Consider the following 13,671-nt stretch of genomic DNA (forward strand, 5'->3'; position numbering starts at 1 on the left):
GGAATTGAAATTTAACTTGACGATTATGAAGGTTGATGACTACTGTGACTTTCCAAGTGAGATCTGTGTATGTATTGATCCACCGAGGGTAGACTGGGTGGACTGAGCAGGCTTTGGGGTTACTTTGTTCATGTATTGGAGTGCGACAGGCTCACTTTTGTGGCATACTATCTACTTTGAACACATAATGTATCCGCCAGGCCTTAGTATATGTAGCACCAACAACTCTTTTTAGACTGTCGTATACCATCAGGCCCATCTATCGCACAACACCTCCCTTGAGAGTGGGAATGCTACACAGACCGTCCTTGGTCCTCAGCTTAGCTACACCCGTCTTCTTATCCGCGCCCTCGCCGCTCAATTGTGGTACGACGCCAACATCGAAGCCAACCTCTAGGCCATCTGTTGTAGTGAAGCCTGGCTGGATCATCTCCCAGACCTTCTTCTTGGGGTTGAGCACCGGCTCAGGCTCGCCTTCCCAGCCCTCGAAGTAGACGCGGTCGCCAGCCTTGCTCTCCTTGGGGGGATCTACCAGCTCGACTGGTCCCTTGTGGCTGTCCTCACCCTCGGTAACGCGTGGTGACGCAGCGAGTACCATCGCACAGCTCTTGACACCGCGCATAGTGACGGGCTTCAGGTTGCACACTGCGACAATCTTGCGGTTCTGCATCTCCGAGAGGGGAATCAGGCCGTTGAGACCCGAGCATACGGTGCGCACGACCTGACCTTCGTACTCTGAGGTGTTGTCTGTGCCGGGAGCGTCACCGCATGCGATTGTGGATACGTAGAGCGAGTCGGCGTTGGGGTGGGTCTCGGCCTTGAGGATGTGGCCTACGCGGAGGTCGATGAGGGCGGGAGAGAGGGGCTTCTCAACTGGCGCGCTGCGTGTTGTTAGATGGTGCGTAGACGCAGGATAGAAACATGACTTACGCTTTCTGGGGCTTGGGCTGCTTCTCCTTCTTTTCCTTCTTCTTCTTCTCGGTTGGCGCACCTTCTGGAACACCGCCAGCTGAGCCACCCGCTGCATTGCCGACGACTGCAGATGCTACAGCGGAGCCAGCAGCCTCGACCTTGCCCTTTGCCTTGTCCGCCTTGCTCTTGCCTCCCTGGCCCCCTTGTGCGGCTTGTCCTTGTTCACCGGTTAGAGTAGTAGCTGTGGCACCAGACGCGGCGGCACTGGCAGCCGCAGCCTCCTTCTCCTTCTTCTTGCGCTCCTTCTCGGCCTTTGCGTCTACTGGCTTGATCTTGAAGATGACGTTGTCCTGGTCAATGTTGACCTTGTCGTCCAGCTTCAGGCCGAAGACAGGCGAGTTCTGGACGAAGTCGACATGGCGGACGATGTGGTGGTATCCCTGCTCTCCAGTCCTCTCCTCAGCACTCCATTTCGAGACTACTGGTGCGAGCTTCTGGTAGAGGGCGATGTCTGCGACGGAGGGCTTTGCGCCGAGGACGGTGGTTCGGCTCGAGAGGTGTGTGTTGAGTGACGACAGGCGCTCGGAGGCTTTGGCGGCATCCTCAGAGGAGGAGGCGATGTGGGAGGCAGTGATCAGCCATTGACTGAGTTCCGTCTTCTCGGCGTCGGTGTAGGTGACTTCGGGGTAGAGGGCCTGCGAGGCCTTGACAGCGTCCGTCTCGTCGGCGGCATTGTTGGGCGCGTGTGTCTTGAGGAAGGTGACCAGGGTCTCGTCGATTGTGGTCATGGTGGGCAGTGGTGCGAAGGTTCGCTGGAAAAAGTTGAGGGCAAGTGGCTGTAGTGGGGTAAAGAAATCCGCCGTAAAGCTACTGGGCGCAGTGGCTATGGATCTGTGGGGATGTGTAGGCGGTATGAAAGATGCTCCGGCCTGGCAATATCTCGTCCGTGGTAATTGAGGCCGTCCGATGTGTAATATGCGAGAAAAGGGCGTAGCGGAGGGACAACGGCGAAGATGCATGATTCACGTGAGTCAAATTCAGGTCCTTCGTCACCGCGCGGGGCTCAGAAGCTTCCGCCATGTCGCCGCACAGGCCATCGCGTTTCTCAAGTCGCGTGTCCATCGCATGCATCGCGTCGAGTGCACCTCAAGATGATACTGTTATGCCGAGGGTTGAGATGTCTCGTATTATGAACTACTCTCCACGCGTAGATGGTGCTTGATCGTTTCTCGTTCATGCCGCCCGCAGTCCTTCGAGGCCTCAGCATGCGAAAGAAAGAGCCAAACCCCCCAATGGTCTAAGCAGACGATGCTGTAGCCTATGATATGTCTGTGGAAGGCAAAGAGAGTTTGGATGACGAGTCGTTTGCTGCCTGCGCCCCACGTCTACCTAGGTATAACATGTCGAGCTCTCCTTCCCCGCAACACCATTTCTACACAGCATCACCATGGCGTCCGAATCGTCACCAGATGTGCCCAAGGGCAGGAAGAGGTTCATTCCTCTGGGTACGACATCTCCACATACACTGCATACATACCAGCTGATGCGCGACAGAAAACAATCCCGATGTCATGTCCGCTCTCGTCCACAAGCTCGGTCTGTCGGAGAAGCTTGCATTCCACGATGTCTTTAGCATAGACGAGCCCGAGCTACTTGCTTTCGTACCTCGACCTGCTCATGCCCTCCTCCTCGTCTTCCCTGTCAGCAAGACATACGAGACATTTCGCATGCAGGAAGACAAGGACAAGCCGGAATACCAGGGACATGGCCCAGAGGAGGAGGTCATCTGGTATAAGCAGACTATTGGAAATGCTTGTGGTCTAATCGGATTACTCCACGGTGTCTCCAACGGTTCCGCCCGTGCACACATCAGTCAGTAGCCGCCGTGTTCCGAGACAGCCATCAGACATGCTGACAAAAGCCTTAGGACCCGACTCGAATCTGGCCAAGCTGGTCAACGACGCGATACCCCTCAAGCCTGTCGAACGAGCCGATCTCCTCTACGAATCTGAAGCTCTCGAGAGCGCACACCAAAGCGCTGCATCCGGTGGTGATACTGCTGCGCCTGAGGCCGATTCCGACGTCGATCTACACTACGTTTGCTTTATCAAGTCGGACAAGAACCATCTGTGGGAGCTTGACGGTCGGCGGAAAGGCCCTCTTGACCGCGGTGCGCTGGGTCCAGACGAGGATGTCCTGAGCGAAAAGGCTCTTGACCTGGGCGTACGTAGCTTCCTCAAGCGCGAGGCTGAGGCCGGCGGAGGAGAGCTGCGTTTCAGTCTGATTACACTTGCCGAGTCGTTCTAGGAGGATAACGAGAGGAGGGAGTCCCGGCAATTCGCTGAAATGTCTGGCGATGAATTCTAAGGTACAAGGCTGCATGGTCTCTAGCATGATGTATTCACTAGTCTATATCACTCCGAGGAGAGTACGGCTTTGCTCAAAAGTCATCCACCTTGACTTCTCGTCCCTCCTTGAGTGGCAGATACACCTTCTCCCATAGATCACTCCTCTCACCAAGATGATACGTCAAGCTAACATCTTGCATACCTGGAGGTGAGGAGGACGAAGTAGAAGCCATGGTTTCGAGTTGCGAGATAATGTTTTCTAGACCCAAAGCCTTTCCGGTGGCTTGCGTACTGCCAGCTTCCAGCGAGACGTGGACGATATGGATGTGGAAGTGATAGTATGTTGGTTGATCTATGCGCTCGTCAGCAAGTCTTCGCAACTCTCTTCTCGGCATAGACTTACAGTGCACATAAAGTTTCAACTCATCCCTCTCAAGCTCAGGGTACAGCTTAACGGTTGCCTCGAGCATCTTCTCCCGCATATGCTTCACCCACTCCGCCATATTCTTTTTCAAATCCCTTACACTCCAGATGTCTCTTCGCTCGACTATACCGAGCAAGTGCAGACTGCCCATTGTCTTGCGGTCCCAGTTCAGATCAGGCAAAAGCAAGAAGCCCTCCTCGCCCGACTCACGGTAGATGACATCCTCTTGTTCAGTCCGGCCCTCAATGATGTTGAATACCCAGTTCAACGCGCCCTTTTCGCGCTGAGCCTGCATGTACGGCCTCACGTACTTTTCGTAAATCTCTGGCGTCTCGGTGACGACCCTTAAGCGCTGTTGCTCGTACTTCTTGACGTGCTTCTCTGTACAAGGATAGATTAGGTTCAATTTGAAGTCCGGAGGTGGGTTCTCGTCGCTGGGGTTGGAGTTTGCGAGGAACCACGCGTAGATGTCATTGGCACCGAGGTTCTTGATGTTACGGAGCGAGGTGGAGAAGCTGTTCAGAATTTCAGGGTTCGTATCGAAGGCAGCGCGCTCAGCGAGTAGGAGAGCGGGTTTGGAGTCTATGGTGCCCAGAAGGGAGATGCGACGGCCAGCTTGGTCGGAATTCAAGAGGCGGGTCAGATGGAATTTGGGGATTAGAGCCTCCGCGTGGGCGGCGACATCTGGGGGTGTTGTGGAAGTCATTGTTGACGGTAGGTTGTGAAGCACAATTCCAGCACTAAGGTCATAGTCAGTAAGAGTGAACACCTAAGAAACATGGCATGCTCTATGTATGAGTCAAGCGTCCTCGTCGCGGACTCTCACGTCTACTCAGGTATACGCGTTCGTTTTAACAAGATTCGCGATTTTAACAAGTCTGGGGATTCTGAACTTACCAGAACAAGGTAGAATAGTCCTAAAAACACATGCAAAGTATCCCGCGGTTTCGGCACGATGTGGGGGTGGAGATTGATGCGAGGTCACATGTCTGCGCGATCTCGCGTATCACTGCAGCAACCAGGGAAGGCGCCCCGATCGACGCCAAGCAAAACCAATGAGGTCACTCTACCCAACCACCCCATCATAGCACGCAACCATCACGACGTCAAATACCTAAGAATCACCAGATATCGATCGCAAATACATCAATATGGCACCCAAACGCAAAGCATCGGGCCCAGCGGCCAAATCGCAACAGTCGACTCTCGCATTCCACGGAACGACAAATAGGGTCACAAAGTCCGGCGTAAAAGCACAAGGCGCAAAGAAGAACCTCCTCGAAGCGAAGCTGAAAGAAGTCAAGCCGGAGACAATCGATATCTCAGATACTGAGCCGACAACGACAGAAGCTGCGATCATCGAGCAAACAGAACAGGAGGTCAAGGCACAGGAGGTTGAGAGTACACCAGAGGAGGACCAGGCACGGCGCATATCAGATGCAGCGATCAAGAAGTACTGGGCCGCGAAGGAGAAGCAAAGGCGCGCATCAAGGGCGCACCAGGGGGCTCTAAGCTTGCACGAGAAGATCCTCAGGGAGTTCGACATGAGCGCGCACTATGGCGTAAGTTTACTACCCAGCACCCTGCCTTCAGAGCTCCCCCACGTCTTGTTGCATCACTAATACGATTTGCGCTATGTAGCCATGCACCGGAATCGCTCGGTTGAAGCGCTGGAAGCGAGCGCAACGGCTCGATCTCGACCCGCCGATCGAAGTACTCGCAGTCTTGTTGAGGGAGCAGGACGCGGGCGATAAGGACAGGATAGCTGTCCAGCGCTCCATCGTCGATGATATACTGAACTCAAAAGCCGAGCTTGATGTATGAGGATAGGTCTTGGCTTGCGGAACGCGGATTGCGGGATGGACCCTGCCGGAGTGATACCTTTCCATTATATCTGTAACGTACGAGGATTTGGATACTGAGCTTATGCGAGGAGTTGGGCGTCATGATTGAACGGGATACGACGGTCGTGTATGTATAGCAAGAGGAGTATCGGAAGGCACGCGAGCAGTCACCACCTGGGCACCATGTAGACCGGCTGCAGGTTAGCAACCCAACCCAAAAGGTCTTATACGAGTCCGCTTCACATGTTATGACAACCGATGTCTAGAGCTTTGTGACAGGATGCGCTCCAGAACGTTTTTTCATCGTGCGTCAGCATGCATCGGGGCTTACGACTCAACTACTTGGGCAGACATAGTAGGCTCGGATCTAGTAAACGAACACAGACACCTGGTCCTGGTCTGCCTCCCTTGCAAAGCGATAAGAAGCGACAACGTAATGCGGGGTTGTGAGGTCGACTAAACAGTGTGGCCTCGTGAATCGTGTTTAGCTAGTACGTCCAAAGCGTGCAGTCTGCAGCTGGTCGTTTGACAGCCACGAAGAGGCTCCAGACTCTAGTCTCGTCGGCGGCTCCAGAGTGCCAAAAGACGCGGGGTTGATCGGCAATCGCTCGATGAAGCTCCAGACTTCACGCTCGCGTGTTGGGTGGCAATTGCTGAGCTGCACGCCAGTGGGGCATGATGCTGGATCCGCATGCGAATGGCACACTAACTGTCAGCCCGATTCCACGCTGCCGGCGACGTCCTTGTTAGCGGGACGTGAGCTCTATAGTGGCTAGTTTAGCATGCACACTGCGTGCCCTCATATCTCCGCACGCATCCTTGCCCAGTCTACCAGACCCACCCACTGGCATCCTTATCGCCCTTGGACAACTGCGCCGTGATGCTGCCGAATCCCAGCGGCTGTCATGGAGCAGGAACAGCTTCTGTGCATGCCCCGTGTGCGGTGTCGTCTACACGGGCCAACGATTACAGAGCTGTCGGAGCAGGCATTGCATGGTGGCGCGCACCACGAAGCTGGGTTGGGTGAATTAAAACGGCGCCTTGTCGAATGCTGGGAAAGTCAGATAGCGGGGAACCACTAGAGACGCCCATATCCCTCGTCGTGGCTACAACCTCCATCGACGCCCCTCGCCCCTCCGTGTTTTCTTCTTTCTTCTCGACTTAATTCAGTTCAATCCATTCCCCGCAATTCTTCACTTCACCTGTCCTCACATCATGTTCACCATCGCGCTGTAGGTCGTACCTTCCTGCAAAGGGTCGCAACTTCTCGACGGCCCTCGTGCTTACCTCTTTGACCCCGGCTGCTGATCAACTCAACAACTAACGTGCGCCGTCTCCCCAAACTTTCATCGCGGTAGGTCCCACAGCTCGAGGCATAAGACGCCCTTCGGTCCCGTGTACTGATCATTGCGCGACAGATCACTCCTGTCACTCCACTCTGTCGTGATACGCACGCTCCTGCTGTACATTGGTGGTCCTCTGACCCCTCCGCTGCATCTCTTTGATTGGGAAGGGACCATCACCATTAGCCAGCCTATTGCTATTGCAAGGAGCCTGCCCAATTGATTCCTCGCCCTCCACAGGCCCTTCACACGTTGCGCGCCTTCGACCACATTCTAATCCCAAGCCTTGGACTTGTCAACATGGCTGCTGCTGTCGCCAGATATCCTTCTATGCCCGGTCGTTCTTCAACACCTCCACCGCACCTGTCGCTCAACACCTCTTCTCGTGGTACGCCTACTGCCATTCCCAATAAGCACATCCCGGAGTGCTCTCCTGGTGGTCTCCCTGCGACTCCCCCAGCATCGCCCCCGCGCCAGGACAGTCTTATTGAAACCTCGTCAATCACATACCCGCCAGATGCATACTGTTCACTCTACTCCGATGACCCGCCCGTGTACACTATCACCGCTGATCGCATGGCGGAGGCTCTAGAGCACATTGCAACGCAGCCGCTTCCGAACCCCGACCAAGTCTTCCCGTGGATGCATGGTCTTCACTCCGAGAATCAGATACAGCTTGCTTTCTTCTCTTCCCGTCGCAGAAGCGGTCGTAAAGTTCCCAGATGCATTCGCAGCATCACTGTTGTTAAGACTGGCGGAAACCTGTCGGCTTCCAAACTCAAGGGCGCAATCGCACCGGATGAGCTTCTGGAATCAGTGTCTTCTGATACGCCCAGGTTCATTGAATGTGACCCCAAGGATGGCTTTTCTGTGCGCAACTTCCAGATCCAGGCCTGCAAACTGGCTATGGTGTCTGACATCATAGTGTATGGCGACCACAAAACCAAACCGCAAGACACGATTGCGCTTGCACAGAAGATTTCCAGGGCGCAGAGGCAGTATGAAGCAAGGAACGGATTTCCACATTGCCTTTTCAACACCTTTATGCTCTCAGGTACGACTGGTGACTGCATCCAAGTGTACAGAACTGACACGTCCAGATCCCTTTGCATCCATGCAGGAGAAGTACCCAAAGCTGGTCGCTATCAATTCCACGGGCGACATGACAGGAGAGATTGCTGATTTTTGTAAGTTGTGACGTGGAAGGAGGTTGTTCACTACTAACATATAAAGTCTATTGGGAGCGATATGAGATGAGCGCAATGTCGAAAGCAACAGAGATCAGCAACAACGTCTTCCTGGGACCAACGCCTGATCAAGCACTGCATCCAGATTGCGTGGGAGAAGAAGGCTACGATATGTTGATTGAAGCGACCGATCTCGCGCATGTACCCGAATCGCGCTCGCTCCGAGCTCTCCGCATGGGCCTAGAACGAGTTCACCGCAAGTCTACCCTGCACATGGAATTCCCCTCATCTGGAAGCATCATGCCTCCTACATGGGCGCATGGCGAAGTTGACGGCCTGATGGAAATGTGCAAGTGGATGTACGAGCTGGCGAACCCACATGAGGTCCGGCGGTCGAAGCGAAGACGGGAAGAAGAAGACGAAGCTATAGAGATGGACGACATTGCTGCGCCACGCAAGTTTTTGATACACTGCACCGATGGTTATACCGAAACGACACTTCTGGCTTTGGCTTACTTCATGTATGCGGAAGGCCTACCTGTTCACGATGCTTGGATTCAAATGCATCGCGACAAGGGCCGCAACTTCTTCGCATACCCTTCAGATGTTGCCCTTCTAACAGCGATCCAACCTCGAATCCTTCAAGATTCTCCTCGCTTCAGCCAGAGTGTTCTGAATCTTTCCGAACCACGCTGGCTTTCGAAGCTCGACGGCAGTCTGCCCAGTCGGATCTTGCCCTACATGTACCTCGGCAACCTTGGACACGCTAACAACCCGGAGCTCCTCCGTGCTATGGGCATTAACCGCATCCTGAGTGTTGGAGAACCGCTTGCTTGGCCCGAAGACGTCAAGAAGAAGCTTGACTGGCCTGCCGAGAACTTCCTGATGGTCGACCGAGTTCAGGACAATGGCGTAGACCCTCTCTGGGGCGAGTTTGAGCGTTGCCTGAAATTCATTGGTGAGTGGCATGACTCCACGCTGAGACTCGCATAGCTGACCCTTTGTAGAAGCAGGCAAGAAAGAAGGAGGCGCTACTTTAGTGCATTGCCGTGTCGGCGTGTCGCGTTCTGCAACGATTTGTATTGCTGAAGTTATGAACGAGATGGGCCTATCCTTCCCTCGTGCCTAGTAAGTTATGAGCTGTCTTCCATTTGACTTAGACTAACTCCATTTCAGCTGCTTTGTTCGGGCACGGCGACTTAATGTTATAATTCAACCACACCTTCGATTCACTTACGAACTTCTTAAGTGGGAAGAGTACCAGCGTCAACGACGCAATGAGCCTCTTCGCCGCGACCTGGAGTGGGCAACAGTTGCGCGCGAAATCGCGCTGATGAACAAGCCCTACTCCAGATAATGACTTCTACGAACTCTCCGACCTCTCTGCTCGATATGACTCACGACGATACGATACGATTCGTACATGTACGATTACAGGCCCTCTCACATTTGAGATGCCTATTCTGTTCAGGATGATCCATCATCCCTTGTGTGCGATATGGGCGTTTGCACTTCCTTCGTCTTGCTCTGCCATGATCTTTCCTTCTACTTCTGATGTTTGCGTTGATTTTGTCCTGCGACCCTGCTGTTTTGCACTACGGATCTGAGCCCGGTTTCGCGTTGTCTGGTCTACTTTTGCGAAACTGTGGTCGCAGGATTTTGCTGTACTGGATGTCTGTCATTCTGGGTCTGCGGTCTGGATGTCAATGGGTTGTGGGAGCGAAGGTCTATGGGCATCTTTCATCACTGACTTTCTCCATCCATGTATTACTGTCTCGATCCACTGCAGTGCACCTAGCGCTGCTGCATCGATTGTCGATTTGTGGGCTGATGTTCGGACGAATCATGGAGTACTGGGTCTCAAGTCACTTTATGGCGTATACACTTTTAGTCGTAACAACAAGGTCTCTTCTTTCTCTATGTGTCTCAACATGCGTCGTAGTGCTGTTCCCGTCTTCCTCTTACTTTGACCAAAACTTTCCCCTCGTCCCACCGCTGCATGGCACACGTTTCACAGGCAAGGACGACGAAGCACATGTTCGCTCTCCAAGGGTCTTCACGATAACAACGACTGTGCAATTCATCAGATGTGCATCACGAGGATAGGAGATCATGTGTGAAGCGGTTATTGATATCGATCAAAGTCATATTGTCTACTCCTTGCCCCCAAGATATCTGTAGACTACTGAGAAGTCTTTGCCCTTGCAGTTTTCAGCTTTTTCGCATGCATCATAGAGCGCTCTTGCTGGTTCTCCCAACGCAAGCTTGACACCAGCCTCATCGGCTGCCTTCAACGCAAGCTTGAGATCTTTGCTGGCCAGGCCTATACCGAACCCTCCCTCGTAGCCTCTGCTTGCAGGAGCGCCCTCTATGACGCCGGGAACGGGGTTATTGACCTCACTGGGCCAGCACTTGCCGGTCGCTGTGTTGATCATACCAGCTAGCGCCTTGGGATCAAGGCCCCACTTCACACCCATGCTCATTGCTTCTGCAGTCGCAATGTTGTTGAGTGCGAGCAGATAGTTGTTTGCAAGCTTGCCCTTGAGACCAGCACCTGGTCCGCCAAGGTGGACCACTCTCCGACCCATCAATGACAGGACTTTAGTAGCACCCTCGACTGCCTCAGGCGGCGCACCAATCATGAAGGTGAGCGTACCGGCCTGTGCACCAACGACACCACCAGACATCGGCGCATCAATGAACTTTCCTTGACCAGTGGAGTGAGCAGCTTCCGCTACCTCACCAGAGGTCATGGGATCGATGGTTGAGCAGTCGATGAAGAACCGTTCTTTGTTGATAGAGCTGTCTGAAAGAAGAGTAGCTGGTTCCAGCATCTCCTTGAAGACTGCCTTGACATGCTTGGGTTCTGGCAAGGATGTAACGATAGTTTCCTGCAACACTGTCAGTGGACTGCACTCGAAGTATTTGACGAGAAGATGTGTTGTTTATAAAGCATCAGAGGATTGGCTATAATTTTTGTGTAATCAGGAGAAGGGCCACGAATGGCCCCCAACTTAGATCATTGATAGAACAAGTAATTCATCACGAGAGTGCTGAAGGTAGTGGAAGAGGTATACGTACGGCTTTTTCAGCGACTTCTCGTACGTTCTCAGCCACTCGTACGCCTTGTGGATGCTCCTCGAGGAATTGCTGTGTAGCTGCGGTATTGACATCGTGCACGAAGAGTGTGTCTTCAGCCGGTATCTTCGCCCTGAGGTTCTTCGCCATGGGATAACCTGTATACGATGTCAGTAAATGATAGTCATGTGAGCTGCCATAGTACTAACCCATGCGTCCCAGTCCTATGAACCCCCATGTAGCCTGCAGGTTGTGGGAGCTCGAGAAGCATCTCCGCGCGCTCTGGCGGGCCATTGAAGGTGTTGATCTCCGCAGAGGGGAAGCTAGCGCCGAGACTGTCCGCATCTTGTGATATGGTATGAGGAAGGGTATATGGGTAGTTGAGTTTGGCAATGTGTTGCGGAGAGCGGTTGGAATCGGTCTCCGCACTCATGGATCGCGTTCAGCCGAGGTCGCGGTCCAATGCAGCAGCACCCGTACGTGGGGCTAACAGCATGCGTGTATGCATCGTGGATAGTGCGACCCGGCCCCAAGGCTGCTGGAGCTGGTCTTCCGTGAGGTGCCCGTGAAGCTTGGGACTGAAGATGAAGGGGTGGGTGGGAGCTCAGAGAAAATTACGGGCTGGCGGAAAAGTAATTCCGGCCGAAGCGCGCTATGTCCAATTCGTCGGGGCCCGGGCGTTCGCCTTGAGCGCTGCTCACCACAGCACGACAGCAGACCCTATATGTAATTGAAGACAAGAACATTCCGATGCTCTCCCTGATAGCTATAATTTCTAGTCATATTAAGGTGTACATATGAAGACCAGATCCCCTTCCTATTGAGACCTATAGAAGGCCTTCAAGCTTTCCAAGGTTCATTCATACCCTCTCGAATTCGGGATTGGGTCCTCCTCCCAAATCCTCCTCCTCGTACGGCGAGAATCTCGTGTCTACGATATGAAGAGCGCTTTTCTGATCTTTCGAGCTCCGATATGGCCATCGAAATACCATTTGGTTGTGAGGGCTGATCTGACAAGTCGCAAGTCCGCCAGCCTCATTTTTTCCGCTGTCGCTGCGGTTCTGTTCCTCACGCCTATCTATGATCGCTTTCCAATTTCCCCATTGACTATAAATGGGCGGAATACCTGGATCGGCGGGATCGACATGTTCACTCTCTGCAGACGACCGCTCTTCAATTACCAACTCTGCTTCGTAGTCCAGGAGTTCACGAAGCTGCTCTCTAGCCTTAGGAAGTATCGCGACATGTACCACGTCCTCGTGCCCATGATGGGGTTGCCACGTGCGCTTAATTCGGCCCACGCCTCTTATCTCCATGCGCCTGATATGCGGCCATGGAGCGCCTAGCAAAACAGGCAGCACATGTTGTACAAAAAGCGAGTCCATTGGACGTGGTCCATCTGTCTGCCCTCTCTCACGGCCCCTCTGGGGTCCGGACGACGTCTTGCTACCTTCACATTGTTCGAAGAAGAGATTGCAAAGAGTGTTGCGTGCTGACACCAGAAATCGTGCCCATGAGCGATACAGTGATGTATCTTGAGGACTTGGATGGCAACCCGAAGCAGGCCCCGCTATAATGATATCAAGAGAATTCAGGGCGATTTGGCGGGCTGCGAGCGTATCAAGGGTGCCGGCCAGTACTTGCTCGTTTGGTCGCATCCGCAGTCTAGCACGATTCGCATCGATATACCTGCGGAGCTCTTGAAGATTATTCGAAGCTGCCGGTACCAGTGCAGGATCCACTGTATCTGAGACAAGGCTCGCAAGTCTCGATGCGGATGACTTGGGGTTGGGATTCCAAGCTGGCTCAAGCTCCGCCCATAGCTTGAGGTCATTCAGTTTCAAGCTCTCGAGCCGTGGACCCATGATAATACTCGTAACAAGTTCGCGCGTCATTCGTCCGCTTAGTCGGATGGATTGAGCACCATGGAAGAGTTGTGTTGGCAAAGTGGCCTCCCGCCACGGTCTTTGTTTCTTAAAGTCAGCCCAGTGATATAAGTGTATCCGTGAGTCTTACCTGAGCCAACACAGGTCGACGTTCATCACATGCGCGAAGCTACGAAATGTTCGCCAAACAGATTCTGACAGCGTCAAGATCCTTCCCCAATTATCAAAGCTATACCTGGGTAGCTTACCATCTTCTGGTGGGAATTGCTCCCGTTCGTTGCTGAGAGTGCTTTCGTGTTTTCCATCCCGGCTCCTTCTGGTTTCTTCATCGTAGAACCTTTTCCATAGCAGGCTTCGCTTCTCGGTTGTGCTAAGTCGAACCCCGGGTCCAGGTTCATGTACCATGCGCATGCCGCAGGTACATGCAGCCCAACCCTGCTCAGCATAAAGATTACGCCAGTAATGAGTTTGCGCGTCGAGAAGCTCTCGAGAATAGGTAATGTTTTGGTAAGTGTCAAGAACTGTCCAGTGTAGTTCACGTACATAATTTCCGTAGGTAGGTTTCTCGGCAATGGTCCTCACCAACAGCTCCTGCTTCCTCGCAGTGATTTTATCGATAACGATCCATTCCCTAGCGAGAGATCTCGAA

The 13,671-nt window shown here is 53.3% G+C and overlaps 6 protein-coding genes across 6 annotated transcripts; 3 read left to right on the top strand and 3 right to left on the bottom strand.

Annotated features, from left to right (window-relative positions):
* Positions 1–259: 259 nt before the first annotated feature.
* J4E85_002234 (uncharacterized protein) lies at positions 260–1,700 on the bottom strand (the record flags this gene model as incomplete). The annotated part of the gene is made up of 2 exons (XM_051466514.1): positions 260–881; positions 931–1,700. 2 exons carry the CDS (start codon positions 1,698–1,700, stop codon positions 260–262), a joined length of 1,392 nt encoding a protein of 463 aa, XP_051329369.1.
* A 659-nt stretch (positions 1,701–2,359) lies between these two features.
* J4E85_002235 (uncharacterized protein) lies at positions 2,360–3,219 on the top strand (the record flags this gene model as incomplete). Its single annotated transcript, XM_051466515.1, has 3 exons — positions 2,360–2,417; positions 2,467–2,784; positions 2,840–3,219. 3 exons carry the CDS (start codon positions 2,360–2,362, stop codon positions 3,217–3,219), a joined length of 756 nt encoding a protein of 251 aa, XP_051329370.1.
* A 133-nt stretch (positions 3,220–3,352) lies between these two features.
* J4E85_002236 (uncharacterized protein) lies at positions 3,353–4,390 on the bottom strand (the record flags this gene model as incomplete). Its single annotated transcript, XM_051466516.1, has 2 exons — positions 3,353–3,612; positions 3,664–4,390. The coding sequence occupies 2 exons, from the start codon at positions 4,388–4,390 to the stop codon at positions 3,353–3,355; spliced, it is 987 nt and encodes a 328-aa protein (XP_051329371.1).
* Positions 4,391–4,835: 445 nt separating this feature from the next.
* On the top strand, positions 4,836–5,508 carry J4E85_002237 (uncharacterized protein; the record flags this gene model as incomplete). Its single annotated transcript, XM_051466517.1, has 2 exons — positions 4,836–5,246; positions 5,326–5,508. The coding sequence occupies 2 exons, from the start codon at positions 4,836–4,838 to the stop codon at positions 5,506–5,508; spliced, it is 594 nt and encodes a 197-aa protein (XP_051329372.1).
* A 1,663-nt stretch (positions 5,509–7,171) lies between these two features.
* Positions 7,172–9,415, top strand: J4E85_002238 (uncharacterized protein; the record flags this gene model as incomplete). The annotated part of the gene is made up of 5 exons (XM_051466518.1): positions 7,172–7,925; positions 7,972–8,058; positions 8,105–9,016; positions 9,066–9,186; positions 9,235–9,415. 5 exons carry the CDS (start codon positions 7,172–7,174, stop codon positions 9,413–9,415), a joined length of 2,055 nt encoding a protein of 684 aa, XP_051329373.1.
* A 796-nt stretch (positions 9,416–10,211) lies between these two features.
* On the bottom strand, positions 10,212–11,481 carry J4E85_002239 (uncharacterized protein; the record flags this gene model as incomplete). The annotated part of the gene is made up of 3 exons (XM_051466519.1): positions 10,212–10,949; positions 11,140–11,294; positions 11,346–11,481. 3 exons carry the CDS (start codon positions 11,479–11,481, stop codon positions 10,212–10,214), a joined length of 1,029 nt encoding a protein of 342 aa, XP_051329374.1.
* Between the last annotated feature and the right edge of the window lie 2,190 nt (positions 11,482–13,671).

Source organism: Alternaria conjuncta, assembly GCF_024043145.1.
Source record: "Alternaria conjuncta strain BMP 0040 chromosome Unknown scaffold_3, whole genome shotgun sequence".
Classification (NCBI taxonomy): domain Eukaryota; kingdom Fungi; phylum Ascomycota; class Dothideomycetes; order Pleosporales; family Pleosporaceae; genus Alternaria; species Alternaria conjuncta.